Source organism: Canis lupus, chromosome 19 (genome assembly GCF_003254725.2).
Source record: "Canis lupus dingo isolate Sandy chromosome 19, ASM325472v2, whole genome shotgun sequence".
In the NCBI taxonomy this organism is placed as follows: Eukaryota; Metazoa; Chordata; class Mammalia; order Carnivora; family Canidae; genus Canis; species Canis lupus.
The window spans coordinates 53,696,908-53,711,517 of NC_064261.1; the positions used below are offsets into that span (position 1 = coordinate 53,696,908).

At 45.2% G+C, this 14,610-nt stretch overlaps 1 protein-coding gene across 1 annotated transcript in view; it reads right to left on the reverse strand.

The window, feature by feature from the left end:
- Positions 1-14,610, reverse strand: part of NEB (nebulin) — a 200,923-nt gene that overhangs the window by 16,148 nt on the left and 170,165 nt on the right. The window contains 12 exon segments of the mRNA XM_049097113.1: positions 1,712-1,804; positions 2,758-2,850; positions 3,490-3,594; positions 4,168-4,272; positions 7,229-7,333; positions 8,068-8,181; positions 8,959-9,069; positions 9,475-9,585; positions 10,953-11,057; positions 12,659-12,763; positions 13,296-13,400; positions 14,090-14,200. Coding sequence (XP_048953070.1) covers positions 1,712-1,804; positions 2,758-2,850; positions 3,490-3,594; positions 4,168-4,272; positions 7,229-7,333; positions 8,068-8,181; positions 8,959-9,069; positions 9,475-9,585; positions 10,953-11,057; positions 12,659-12,763; positions 13,296-13,400; positions 14,090-14,200 — 1,263 coding nt within the window.

Consider the following 14,610-nt stretch of genomic DNA (forward strand, 5'->3'; position numbering starts at 1 on the left):
TGTTGGATCACAGAAACTAGTGCTTTTCAAACTGAGGAAGTCCCTATTGTTTTTAGGCATCCTATCAAAGGTCTTTTAATGAAAAGAGTAAGGAACTTCTTGAACCTCCGGGCCTCCTCCTTCTTCTCCTTCCCTCTTAATGTTAAGAACTGTCGCCTAAGGGAATGAATGAATTCTTTCTAAATAAACGGGTCCAGTGGCGCCCTTGAGCATGGGGTGGGGAGAAACACAGATGGGGGTGGGCGGCGGGGGGGGGGGGGGGGCTTGTCATAGATTCATTCCTAGAATCACTGGCATGCTCGTGGTAATAACTTTGTTCTGCTGGGAAACTTCTAGGGATCTTTAACAATCTACCATTTTAGTTCGAACTTGGGTTTCTTTACCCCACAAGGCAGCCGAACTGCTCGTGGATAAACAGAACAAAACATAAGGAAGACAGGGAGTTGCAATCAGTGACTAAAGGGGTTTTCTTGGATTCGTGGACACAAAGCTCTAGATGAGATTTGTGCTGCCGGGAAGCCAGAGTACAAGCAAGAAGAGTGAAACAGGAATGAGACCTAAGTAATACGAACAACCTGCAAGAGAAATAGCAAGCGTCTCCTAACGGCAACAAGACGAGAGTTCAGTCCTCCCGTGACAGCAGAATCTCGGAGGCCAAGGTCCTCACTTTTTATTGGTCATAAACTATTTCCCAAACTCCAAAAAGTCTCTTGCTAGTAGCCAGCCGTTGCTTAGAGCGTGCTTGGGATTGCTTAGAACCGATGGGAAAGCTGAGTGCAAGTGTGAGAGTATGAGCGCGTGTGTGGGTGCGCACTCGCAGTGCTGGGGGTGGGGAGCAGAGGCCGGGCTAGCCCGATAGAGGTCAGGTGTGAGGGACCCCCCATCCCTCACCTCCCCACACCCCCGCGCTGCACAGGTGCCCGCAAGTCCTCAGAACACACTTAATACACAGTACGGCACTGCGTAGACGGAGGACCCCCCTTAAACATACGCTGCACCTGCAAGACAGAGCCAACAGGGCAAGAGATCTTGGACGGGAGAGGAGAAGTGCAGAGACTTCTCACGCCTACCTAGAGCTTTTCTGGACAAGGGAGGAGGTCCTGAGATACACACACATGCAAATACACACATGAGAGTAACACAAAATACTATATATATTATTACAATACATAATATAGAATTTTATACAATTATCTAATGTATCATAGAATACACATACTATAATAATATAATACTTTGTGTTATTTCTATGGTTATATATATATTTTTTAAGATTTTATTTATTTATTCCTAAGACACAGAGAGAGGCAGAGACAGAGACAGAGGGAGAAGCAGGCTCCATGCAGGGATGGAGGCGGGATTCGATCCCGGGATCACGATCTGAGCCAAAGGCAGACGCTCAACCACTGAGCCACCTCGGCGCCCCCATGTTTATATCTTTTAACTCACTGGAGATCATTCTGGAAACCTTATTACCACTTCCTGTTGGCACTACATTACTCAACCCTATTACTGTTGGCACTTTTCAGTCTAGAAACTGCAGGTGTGAGGACTAATCAAGAAGCCAAGTCTCTCCTGCTCCTCAGTGGTGTGAAGGCAGGTTTCTCATCTAGGATGGAGGGAGGTTCACCCCATCCCCAGGGCACGGGCGAGGGGAGGACTCAGAGCTGGGTGGCAAGTGTGCGGGGGCAGGCTGCGCAGGTGCCCTTACCGAGCTAATGTGCTTCTGTGTCTCCTTGATGCGTTTTACTTCCGGCAGGTCAGGGATCGGGATTCCTTGCCCGATGGCTTCCTTGTACTTCACCTGCGGATATAAAAATGCGAACACGTGCATATGTTTGGTTAGAAGCTCTGCAGGTTTTCAAGTCACAATTTAAGCAGTAGAGACTCTGCACTCAGTGTGAACGGGGCCACGGTCCGACTCTGGGTCAGAACAGTGCCGTGGGCAAGGACACCTGGCGTCTCTCCTGGGTGTGAGGGTGGGGCCGAGGGGAGTCCACGCTCACACCGGAACCCCCATCCTTCCCGTGCACGCTGGTGATCTTATACCCAGCGGTTCAGTTGGCTCCGACAGATACGGCCACGTGCACACACGCCGGAAGGCTGAACTGTATTTTCTAACAAGTGACAAGGCATCTCTCCTGACCAAACTCCAGTCAGGGTCCTTTGGATCTTCTCCCCAACTGGGCCCCTGGTCTACTTCTGGGTCTAACTTGGTACCCATGGTTTCAGAAAGCATCCTGCTAATAAGTCAGCTTAGCCAGAGCCCCCTACCCTTGGGACCCCCTTCATCCTTGATACGGGACCAAATTCCGTATCCCCCCCCCCCCCCCAGGCCCCGCCGGGGCACCCTGGCCTGCCACCAGCAAGAACCACATCCGGTAGCCTCAGCCCAAACCCCCCTTACCCTTACATTTTTCTCTAATTTTCTGTTCTCCCCCTTCCTCCTCATCTCCTCCACCCCATCCCTGGTTATAAATCCTTACTCTTCCTGGCAGTGTTTGGAATTGAGCCCAGGCCTATACTGTGACCTCTCTCCCCTACTGCACAAATCTATTTTCACCGCTTTACCCACCACCCAGCTCTGGTTTGCTCCAACACTGACCTCTCCACTTCCCACAGGTAGCCCCCCTTCCTCACCACCAGTACCAGCTGCTTCTGCGACAAAGGTTTTGAGCAGCTCGGCCCTCAAAGTACATGATCAGGGGGAGGCAGAGACACAGCAGTGAGTCCGTGGGGGCGGGGAGGGGTATTTACCGAGCTAATGTGGTCTTGCGTTTGCTTCACTCTCATCATCTCAGGGGTCTTTCCGATCGCAGTGCCCGGCGAGACATCTTCTTTATATAAAACCTGGGCATTCAAGATCAGGACAACGTTATAGAGAAAAGAAAGCCCAGCAATTCCCGGAGGAAGACTAGGAAACATGGCTTCTGTGAACACAAAAGGCACTAGAGAATGTTCTTGGCCACGTGCTGGAGTATCTGATGCCTTCCACGTCAGCACTGGTAACTCCAGCCATATGTACAACACGGGTAACTTTCCAGATCTTGAGATTTAAGATTACTGTACTGTATTAATGCAGGGTGACAAAAACCAGAAAAATGTTGATTTTAAAAGACCCCTCCCGTAGGAAACACAAAATCCATTAAAGAAATGTGAAGTCAGTTATTCTGGGGAAGGGTAGTGAAAGAAATCACAATGTCAAAAAGAAATCCATCTTCGTAGAACAAGACAACACACGTTACTGCTCTGGGATTAAAAAAATTAAAAAGGAAGAAAAGTTACTTTGTTAGCAGATTTAAGTTGTTATTTCAAATGGTCTCTGCACTGATGGTTTTCGAGCAAAGTATAGGAAATTGTAACAACTGCTAGTATTAACTGCTGAGGTTAGATGTTAATGGTCTGAATCAACGGGAGGCTAGCATATTTTTAAAGAGGAGAATAGAATTATTAGGTTAGCATTAAATGGAAGATAAATAGTAAATATACCGAGCTGAAATTCTTTTGATTTTCTTTAACACGCAGTATTTCTGGCGTGTCTTGAACAACTGTAATTTTTCCTTTACTGTTTTTAAGGTCACACTGGTATTGGAGCTATGAAGAAAGAGTAAACATCTTGTTAAGATTTCAACATTTTAAAATATATTTTAAGTTGTCTCTATTGTGTAAGGGAATTTAAAATCCAAATTAAAACAAAACCCAAATATCTATGCCACAATAATCACTGTCTGAGAGCCAAAAGGGATTTCTTTAATAAGAATTCTATAAAAAAATTTTTTTTGGTCCCTAAAAAATGGTAAAGTGTCAAGTTATATATATATATATATATATATATATATATATATATATATATATTTTAAAAATGCATCCCTTCTTGAATTCATTTTGAAAAAGACAGATGTCACCACTAGTGGGAGGTGGAGACAGTTCACGTGCAGTGACATGAAGCCACTAACCAAGCAGCAGTGGGTCTTTCACGCTATGATTTGGGATTGAACCAGAAGGTGATCCTGGAGAAGAACGTTTCCTGGGCCACGGGTGGGGGCTGTGCAGGCTGCTCCACAGCCCTTGCAGGCGGAGGCCCAGGTGTGGAGCCCAGGGGCACCCACCGTGCCCACCGCGCCCCGGGTATCAGTGCGCCGTGTCTTAGGTTCAATGAAAACTTACAAGGCTGAAGTTCTTTTGGTTCTCCCGGACTCTCTGCATCTCTGGGGTATCCAAAACAGTCTCATAATAGGACATGCATTTCTCTGCATCTTCTTTGTACTTTTTCTGAGAACAGATTCCAAGAAATAGGGACGGTGAATACCACAGGAACACGGGCCAAGGGGACCTAAAACTGCCCTTCCTGGTTAGCTGGAGGTAAGTCCTCTGTCATGGGTGCTAGGGAGCTCTAAAGCAGAGCCCTCTCTTGGTCAGTGAGTGCCATGCCTTCTCCCCCCCGCCCCCCCCCCCCCGGAAAACTGAGCATGGACATTTATAAAAGGTCTTATTTATTTATTCATGAGAGACACACAGAGAGAGGCAGAGACACAGATGGAGGGAGAAGCAGGCTCCCTGCAGGAGCCCGACGTGGGACTCGATCCCAGGACCTGGGGTCACACCCTGAGCCTCAGGCAGACGCTCCAGTGCTGAGCCCCCCCCTCCCCCTGCCCCCACCGGGCATCCCTGAGCCACAGGGCCTTTAATGAAACCCACTATCGTGGCAAAGACAGCAGCAGAAGACCCTTGCTGGCTGGCCCACAGCAGGAAGGTGACAGACTAGCAGGCTCCTGACAGCGGGGAGCCTCCTGTGAGCTGGACACCGGGTCCTTAGTCAGGGGCCCGACTCCCACGGCAGGTGGAGCAGAGCAGGAGGTTAAGAGGCTCCAACAGGCCTCTCTAACGCTGGCCTTAGCGGGTGAAAGGAAGGTTCTCCCTGAGCTGCCAACAGCTGTGCTCAGGGATGCTGGCCTCAGGACCCAAGCGGCAGGAGGACCAGCAGGCGTGGGCAGCTGTGGCCCCGCAGCACTGGGGTCTCCACGACACAGGTCCGGGGCCCTGCGACAACTCACCCGCGGCCATGGCCTAGGCTGGCCGTCATCCGGCCGACGGGCTGCAGAGGCCCCAGGCATCTGCCCCACGAAGCCTGTGGGCCCCACGTGGCCACAGGAGCCCTGAGCACACGGGAGGGCTGCACCCGCTGGACCGTCTCGCCCCCTGCCCCCCAAGCTGCGGCCTCCATCACCTTGGTTCTGCCGCAGCCCAGGTGTCCGTGGCCAGGTTTGGGGCCTGCAGGCACGAGACGCGGCCTGGTGCCTGGGGGCCACGCGCCAGCGCTGACCCCACTCTCCTCCACTAGGCTGGGAGGCCGAGCACTGACTCTGCCCTGGAGCCGATGGCCCTTCCCCGCTGTCCCTTCACTGGTCTCCCAGCTTTATGTGGCTCCGGGGTCTCCCTCCTTTCCGGGAAGTTTGGGCGGGGAGGGCTGAGGAACCCAGCTACTGTTGCCAGGGGATAAAACCACTCTCTAGGTCCCCTTCACCTAAACTAAAATCACGAATTACATTTACGGCTGAGAGATTCAGTCTACTCAGAGATAACAAAGAACCAATAAGAGATTTCAGCTTAGACTTTGAACGGGAAGCCAGTTAAAACAAAAATTTCTGGAAGGAAAGAAGAGTTCACCACTTTCCTTATTCAGGAAAAAAATCCCCTGAATGACTCCTCTTAGTTATGCAAACGTAAGGCAAACAGTTCTCACGGCCCCGGGAGGGGGGGGTTAGACCTCCTTTTCTTTTCCTTTTATTTTCTAAAGGTTAAGCAAAAGCTGCCTGTCCTGGTTTGCTGAGCTAGTGCTAGACCCTAGGAGGGTGCTGAGTTGGTACTTGGAACCTGGGGGTGTTCTGAGTCCTGGGCCCCTGGCATTAGAAAATACTCAGTATATTACCCTGAATTCGTAGGCCCATTCACACTGCTTGCATTAACCCCCAGGACGAGACTTGGAGGTTATAAAATACCTACTTTTCACTGAAAACCGAGCAGCAGTTTTGTAGAAAGCACCAGCACCCCTACGTCACTCAAAGGGAACCACTCATCTAAATTGGGAAGGAAGACAGCTGCCTGGCCATATCCTAGGACTTGAGGAACTAGGCCGAGGAAAGCTCCAAGAGAACCGAGTAAGGCCTGCACTCTGCGGTTTTCCTTAAGGACTGGCTCCAAAGGCTCAGGGCCATGTGGCTGGCAAGCCTCGCTCAGCCTCAAGAATGCTGGCCTCCCTCAATGAACACCACCTGGTAGTTTGGGTCCCAGATAATTTTGGTAATAAAATGCTTCCCCGTCCCCCCAAAAAGGTTCATTTTTCCCTTTGAATATATCTGTTTCTTAAATAAACCATTCTCCAGTGATAACTATTTTTCCCATGTCTAGTTTTATGATATAAAATTACATGTTGTTAATGAAGGATTTAAACCCATGATTCCCCTGATCCAACTGGCCATTGACAGATCGCCTGTGAAGATTTACCACACACACACACACACACACACACACACACACACCCCAACCAACAAATCAACAAACAAAAACAGATGTCCAGGGCCTACATCAGGCTCATTAGCTTCAAAATTCCAAGGTGGGGCCAGGAAAATGACATTCCCAGGGGTTTATAAAGCACAGCCTGGTCGTGTCACTATAGCTTTGTAGCTCACGACTCAGAAGACAAGCAAAAATTCTAATCTGAAGCTACTTAAATTGCACACCCCTGATATCACCAAGTATCAAAACAAACAAGAGTAGATCCTGCTGTATAAAGAACATCGTACCTTCCCTCATTGCTCAGTTATCCCTCATGGAGGAACCAGGGTTAGATTGCCTGGTTGCTGTTGATGACATAGGTCAATCTGATTGAGGAGACTGGTAATCCTGATACGGGATGTCTACTTTGTTTCTTCCAGAGTTGCACACACATCTTACATCCACAATATAGGAGATTTTACATGTTCAAATATTGATTCATTACCACGCGTGGTACCAAGTAAGAGTTCTTCAGTACCTTCAAGTTCCCTCACACAGTCTCCATTAGTTTTGATACAGAAACCTCACCTCGGACTCAAACTTGCATCACACATGAACGCTTCCTCCTTTACTGGGCAACAATGTGACTTGAAAGAGCCTACTCAGGTATTAGTGGAAAAACTTACTCTTCATGCTTGGGGTCTAGGAGTAATATTGAGATGAACATCCTTACCTGGCTTGAAAGGTTCTTGACTTGCTGGGCATGAATGATCTCCGGAGTATCAACCACAGAAGTGAAATTGGCTTTCTCCATTTCTGCTGACTGCTTATACTTAATCTGCAAAAGAACACCCAACACTTGGGTAAATGTCTACCATGTATATATTTGGTTTCATTTGATTGAGAAGTGGTATTTCTTTTCCAAAAGGGTTCATTCATTTGAGGCCCTCTCTCTATATATTTTTCCTATTGTGTTCATAGCTTTATACTAAAGAGTGAGATTCAGAAAGGTTGAGTCCTGATTGTGGAAAGACTTACTATCTAGTATCTAGGGGCTGGGGAGGAGGGGAGGAGAGAAGTAGTGGGAGAGGAACCAGATAATCAACAGATAGTGAGGTGGGGATTCTTCACATATGTTAAGAGCTGGGAGCTGGACAAAAAAACAATGTGGGATGTTAAAAACTACCTTTTATATTTAGGTCTTGAAAGGAGGGAAAGAACGAACTCCCAAAATGTTCTAAGCAAGGAATTCTTGGTGCTGACTGCTGGGGCTGGTGGGGGGTGTACTGACTAAAAACAAGACCAGGATATCTGAATCTGCCCCAGCCTCAAGCTCCCCGACTCCTGCCCTTTTCTCTGAATGTCTTCTGTTGCCACAGACTCAGAAAGACGGATGTAAAGAGGGTCCCTGCTCCAGAATGGATTCCACCAGACAGATGTTTAAAAATGCCACTATACACATATGACTGTCAACCAACCAAGATAATAGAAGGACAACACCGTGTCCCTGTAATCATTTTTTTATTTTTTATTTTTATTTTTTTTAAGATTGACACGAATAGAACCACTGACCTGACTGGCAATATCAGTAGCATTCCTGGCCCTCATGAAGTCAGGAGTTTCATTGGCCATGGCATTCAGGCCTCTTCCTTTGACTTCCAGCTCCAAGTCTCTCTTATATTCTTTCTGTAGTAGCATTGAAACGAGTTACCTACCTTCCACAACTGGGTGGTAAATACACAGTGACTGTGATTCCACATAATACACCACTACTTGGTTGCTGGTCACCTTTGCCATTCCCTGTGGTCAGATGCAGCAGTGACCACAGAAACCCATTCTACTCGTGATAACACGTAAGGCTTCATTCTGAATACTTTTTAGCAATCTCTAGTTAGAAAATCAAAGTAAAATGGAAATTTTAAATCTGGTTTGCTCCATAACTAGTGTTGAACTTAGGGGTACAATATTGTAATGTGGTGTTTTAGTTTAAGTGAGGACATCCAATGGATCATGGTTAAATCAAATACTACTAGATAAATAACAGATTATGGTAGCCACTAGACACAAACTGTTACAATAGCAACTCATCAGACATTGAGATCTATTTTATTTTATTTTTTTTTAAGGGTTTAATTTTTTTTTAAATTTATTTATGATAGTCATATAGAGGGAGAGAGAGAGGCAGAGACATAGGCAGAGGGAGAAGCAGGCTCCATGCACCTGGAGCCTGACGTGGGATTCGATCCCGGGTCTCCAGGATCGCGCCCTGGGCCAAAGGCAGGCGCCAAACCGCTGCTCCACCCAGGGATCCCTGAGATCTATTTTATTTAACAGTTAATAACCATGTTGGATATGGAATTTGAAATTAAAAATTCTTTTTCCCTCTTCTCTTTTTTCGTGTAACTTGCTGGGAAGGAGAAACTGCTCTCTTAACTACATGCATGCGGTTGGCTGCGGGCCTACCTCATTGAGGATTTGAGTGGCGTTCTTTGCTCTCAGCATGTCAGGTGTGTCTTCCATTTCACTGAGACCCTTCCCGCGGATGCTTTCCTCTAGATCTTTCCTGTATTCTTTCTGTATCACAAAATAAAAGCAAACACCACTGACAAGAAAGCCTGGATTGTTCTTCTTAGGTGAAGAGCCCAAAGACAAAAGAACCCCTTCCAATTTTAAGTAGTTACAGTTTAGTGATTAAAGATATGCATAAAGGCAGGGAATCAGCTTCAACAGTTAATATTAAATAAGGAGCTAGTCATTAATAGGATGCTAAGGTAAGCACATTTCATTAGGTATTCAATTAAAAAATGAGAAGAATTAATCCGGGTGAGAGACTAGGTGGTAATACCAAACACATGTGAACCCAACTTGAAACCCACAGAAGTTAGATGGTGATGAAAATGGTAGAAGGAACACATTGATGAGCGTCATTAGTGCATTTATTGGGATCAAGAGGGAAAGAAGAGACCAAGTGGGCACTACCTCGCTGGCTATTTTGGTTGCATATTTGACATGTAATAAAGCTGGCGTGACCTCCAGGCCCGTGAGGTTTCTGCCTTTAATGGACTCTTCATACTCTTTCCTATATTCTTTCTAATGTGAGTGGGAAGGAAAACAGAAATTAAAAAAAGAATCTTTATTACAACTCATTTCTCAAACCTAGGAAGAAAAAAAATCACAACATTGTCCTTCCACGTATGGTCCCTTAACTGGATCATCGTTTTTGCTAAAGGTCACATATTTGAAAAGTTTCTGATTGTTCTGGAAATATTTTGTCTACAACAAACAGCCTCAAGGAGACTCAGGGGTGGAGCAGCTTTGTTAGGCTCATTCAAATGTCTAACACGCAGCTGGTGCTACTGCCCCACCGACGTCTCACAACAGGGAAGGACAGTGGAAGGACACATGTGCTACCAAGACTCTGAATCCATTGTCATCTCTCCTGAGGCAACAAAAGATTTTACTCCTGAACTAAAAGTAAGTAAGGGCAAAATAACAATGCAGAGAAAGAAGAGCCTGACAGCAAGAAATGCAAATTTGGCCCTTTTCATAATCATGACTTATTATTTTTAATCTCTGAATAGACACGGTGGACAATAAAATGGAAAAATCCTATGATTTTGTCTTCCATTGAGAGAGTCACAACCTCCTCCCCTCCCCCATCTCCTCTCCAATCCCTGGACTAGGTAATCTCACTGGGGACTTGGAATAAATGTTGGAACCCCATTTCTATAATTTTTAATTGATATAATTTTAAATTTACAGGAAAGTTCTAAGACTATGTTAAACTTTTCATTATTTGGACTTCTTTGCACCAGAAAGCGCCACAAAGTGGTACTTTATTAACAGCCATTTATCTTTATAGTTGGAAATATGCCCCATGAAGGAGAGGTAAAAAGCAGTCCAATGTAAGTCTGCTTCCCAATGAAAACAGACTTCCTAAAATTCAAAATAAGATTCCATTCTTTTCTGCTGTTGGTTAAAAAGGGGAAAAAATTTTTTTAGATGCTTCTCTATACATTTCTAAAATAGCAAATATGGCATCTTGACATCTGATATTTTGATAAACATCTTGATCATTACTCTTTTGTTTGGCTTGGAACTTCCTATTAAGAGCAATCGAAAGCCAATGGTGGGTCAGGTCTTTGCAGAGGGAACTTTTCATTTATCAGAGACAAATTCATATCACATTCAATATAATTTGTTTCAAAGAATAGTTTGTTATATTCTAATGCTATGAAAATGAGAGTTGAAATAAAACATTTATGGTAAATATTTACTATTCAGAACGTTTAGTATAGTCGAACCATAAGATTTCTGAGATGGAAAAATTTTAGTGACCACAGTTTAAAAAGTTCCATGACCTACAACCAGAACAGAAGGCTGGAGACATGTGTGCAGAGCTTGTTTTTAACAGCTCGATGGTATATTTCTTGTGTGGTGTATTCTTTAGGACTTACGCCACTTTGCATCTGCTGAGACTCTTTGGCGGTGATGTACGTTGGTGTTTCAAAGTCCAACATTGGCTTTCCTCGTTCCTTTTCATACTTTTCTTTGTATTTCACCTAGTGGGGAAAAGCTTTATTAGATAGATCTCCTCTGGTCAATTCTCAGAGACCAGTTTAGGGATAGTATTTTTTTTAACTGCTATGTTAGTCCATTTGGGTGGCATTTCACGGTCATTCAAAACAGGTTCCTGTTGTGTTTCAGATCTAGAACCTTTTTGTTGTTGCCTGGGAGAAAACACCGTTACTGTCTGCAAGGCAGAATCAGGATTTGTGCTCAATTTCAATCCTTTGTCTCAAAGGATTACTGCAGAAGAACCAGCTGAGAGAAAGGCCGAGGTAAGGAAATGCAGTGGGAAAGTCACCCATCAGAGAAGGTCGGCCAAGATCGGATACGTGTAGATGTGAACGGTGTAACCGCAGCATCTGTCAATATTTCTAAGAAATATCTCCAGTTTTTCTTCCATGAGGACTTTTACTGGAGACCTGGGGTCTCAGTTTGAGAGAGAACACATACAACTTTCTTTATATGTCAATAATTGGATCTAGGTCACAACCCAACCATTGAATATGTGACCACATATTCAATGCAGCCAATAAAAGTTCATATAAAGATGAGAACTAGTTTATACATCAACCGACTTACTAATAAATCTGGCATTCTCAAAAGATCCCCAGTGCAATTTCACAAATACAATGTTCTCATCATTACAAATACATGTCCCAATCCAAAGGAGGTTGCAGCCACATGATTAGGACTGGGGGCAGCCCACAGATATTCAGAAATGGAAAGTCAGAGAGGCAGAGGCCCTTGTTCATACAGCATCTTCATGGCAATGCTCCATCTCAGCAATCTTTCTGAAAATAGAGACCTGGGGGGCACGGGCTGCTTCACAGCTGACATGAAGACACTCCTAGTCAGCCCTCTCAGTTAATGCCCAACAGGAGACCTAAATAAGTTATATGATAGCAAACTCCTTCTCGGAGTCCTTTCTTTTGAGAGTCTTAATTATTTTACAATTTTCAATTCCTTAAGTACCCAGATACTACAGTGGTAGGTCCAATCATGTCACTTCTCTGCTCAAAATCCTCCTAAGGCTATCACACCATTGCAAGGTTTCCCAAGTGGGGGTGCTGACCCATGAGAGCACTGGGGTTACTGGAAGGGCTCTGTCCCCCTTCTTGTAAAATAATCTTCATGCTTCCCGCCCCTGTCGGTGATCTGAATAACACACACTGCAGTGTACAAGCACTATTTCTCTAATACGTGTTGATGCTGTTTTTATAGTATAAAATTTTATTTCAAAATGCTGCTAAATTCCAAGCTCCCTTATACCTTAAAAAAAAAAAAAAAAGATTTTATTTATTTGCTCATGAGAGACACAGAGAGAGAGGCAGAGACACAGGCAGAGGGAGAAGCAGGCTCCATGCAGGGAGCCTGACATGGGATTCAATCCTGGGGCCCCGGGGTCACGCCCTGAGCTGAAGGCAGGCGCTCAACCACTGAGCCACCCAGGGGCCCTCCAAGCTCCCTTATGTCTTTGGACATTTCAGTCCAGCAATGGTTACTAAAAACCGTAACTACCAATCTGAGAGGAATTCAGCAACATTGTTGACACTGCCACTGAGTATGCATCAGGAAAAGGTCCTGAGTGACTTACTATGCTCTGTAATTCTGTGGCCTCCTTTAGATGAAGCTGCTCCAGATTGTCAGGTATCGTGTGGTAGTGCCCTTTACTCTTCTCATAGTTCTTCTTGTACTGGTACTGAGGGGAAGAGGGCGAAAAGGCACATTGGTGGAAAGCTGCTCAGCATTTCTGCTTTTCCTCGTAAGGTTAGACATTTACACAGCAGCAGCATCAAGACCAAACTAAAACCAGCAAACACTAAGTGGGGGGTTACAAAACCGCATCAAAGGAGGGAGACCCACGTTCAGTACTGACAGTGAATAAAGGACGGTAAACACTGCGATACACGGCATATTCAAAGGAGGTTTTAAAAATCAAGAAGTGAAAGATATTATTCCAAACCATGATTCTATGTCCTTAGAAGGAGAGAAGGGCTTTCGTTAACTGGAAAATAAAAAGTTTAAATATTTTAAGAATAAAAGCATTTTTCTATTCTGAGAGGGGTCACAGTCCGTGGGGACTTGATAGACAAATGTTGTAATTTGGAAAAATGCACTCAAACAAAGTAAATCTAGTGTCCCAGGAGCAGAGAAGGGGACAGAAGTATGTAGTAAGCGCAGCACACACACGGGTGAAACATGCTGGTTCCGGAGCAAACGACTGAGCTTACAGAACTGGCAAGCTGGCTTGTACTCAGCACATGGTTCATTATCAGCGATTCCTTCATGTCAGTCACAGGCTTGTGAAGTTTCTTCAGGTCGGCCTTATATCTCACCTGCGTGTGAAGCAGTAAGAGTGAAATCACATGAATGGGGACCGTTAAGCAGTACTAACGGAAGCCATGGTAAGACCCCCCTCCCGACATGCAGGCTGGAGATGGGGAGGAAGGGCCACACGCCTCGTTCACAGGAGCTCAAAAGCAGAAACAACTCGGGTGTCCACCAGCAGATGAATCAGCGGGCACACACCACGGGATGTGGCTGAGTCATAAGAGGAGATGTAGTTCTGACAAATGCTTCCACAGGGGTGAACCCTGAAAACATTATGCTAAGTCAAGCCAGACAGACAAAAGGACAAGTGTTGTATGATTCCACTGATGTCAGATTCTCTAGGAGGCGAACTCACAAAGTAGGTTATCGAGGTTACAAAGGCTGTGGGGAGAGAGAAGTGGAGAGCTAGGGCTTAAGAGGCGCAGAATTTCTGTTTGGGGAGATGGAAATAATGGCAGTAGCTGGACAGCACTGTAAACGTGACCGATGCCACTCAGCGGTACGTCTATTTGTTTATGTTAGCAACCTCCGCGTCCAACGTGTGGCTCAAAGTCACGACCCCCGAGATCAAGAGTCTTACGCTCTCCTGACTGAGCCAGCCAGGGGCCCCTCAACTGCACATTTAGAAATAGTTAAAATGGCAAATTTCACGTTATATATTTTACCCCAATTAGAGAAAACAAACAGACCATACCTCACTTGCGAGATTGTTAGCATCTTTCATGACTTTGTAGAGCTGGCTGTCTTTTGGGTTGTATTTTGGTGTTTTGCCCTTCTCTTTGTTGAAATTTTCTCGGTATTTAACCTAACAGCAAATGCAAAACTCCAAATTATTTCTCAACATCAATTAACTCAAAAACTGAGAAATGGAGGAACTAGAAATACAAAAGAATATGTTACATATAAAGCAATCATATAACTTATTATCCACACTAGGATACTCTTAAAAGTAATAGTTAACATAACCAGTAGTTACGTTGGGGCAACACGCAGTCGGGAATAGGACTGGGCGCTATCGTATTTGCCTTGCTCATTTTTATATTATCCAGGAGTGGGAAAGATAACCACCTCTTTTTAATGCGAAATAAAAGTAAGTGGAAAAGGCTAAAGGCTTTAGGCTACCTTCAGTGACCTCATGAATTTGATTTGGAGCCTTCGGACCCTGTTCCAAGTGGCATGTTCTAGAGGGAGGGGATGGGTGTGCACAGAAGTAGA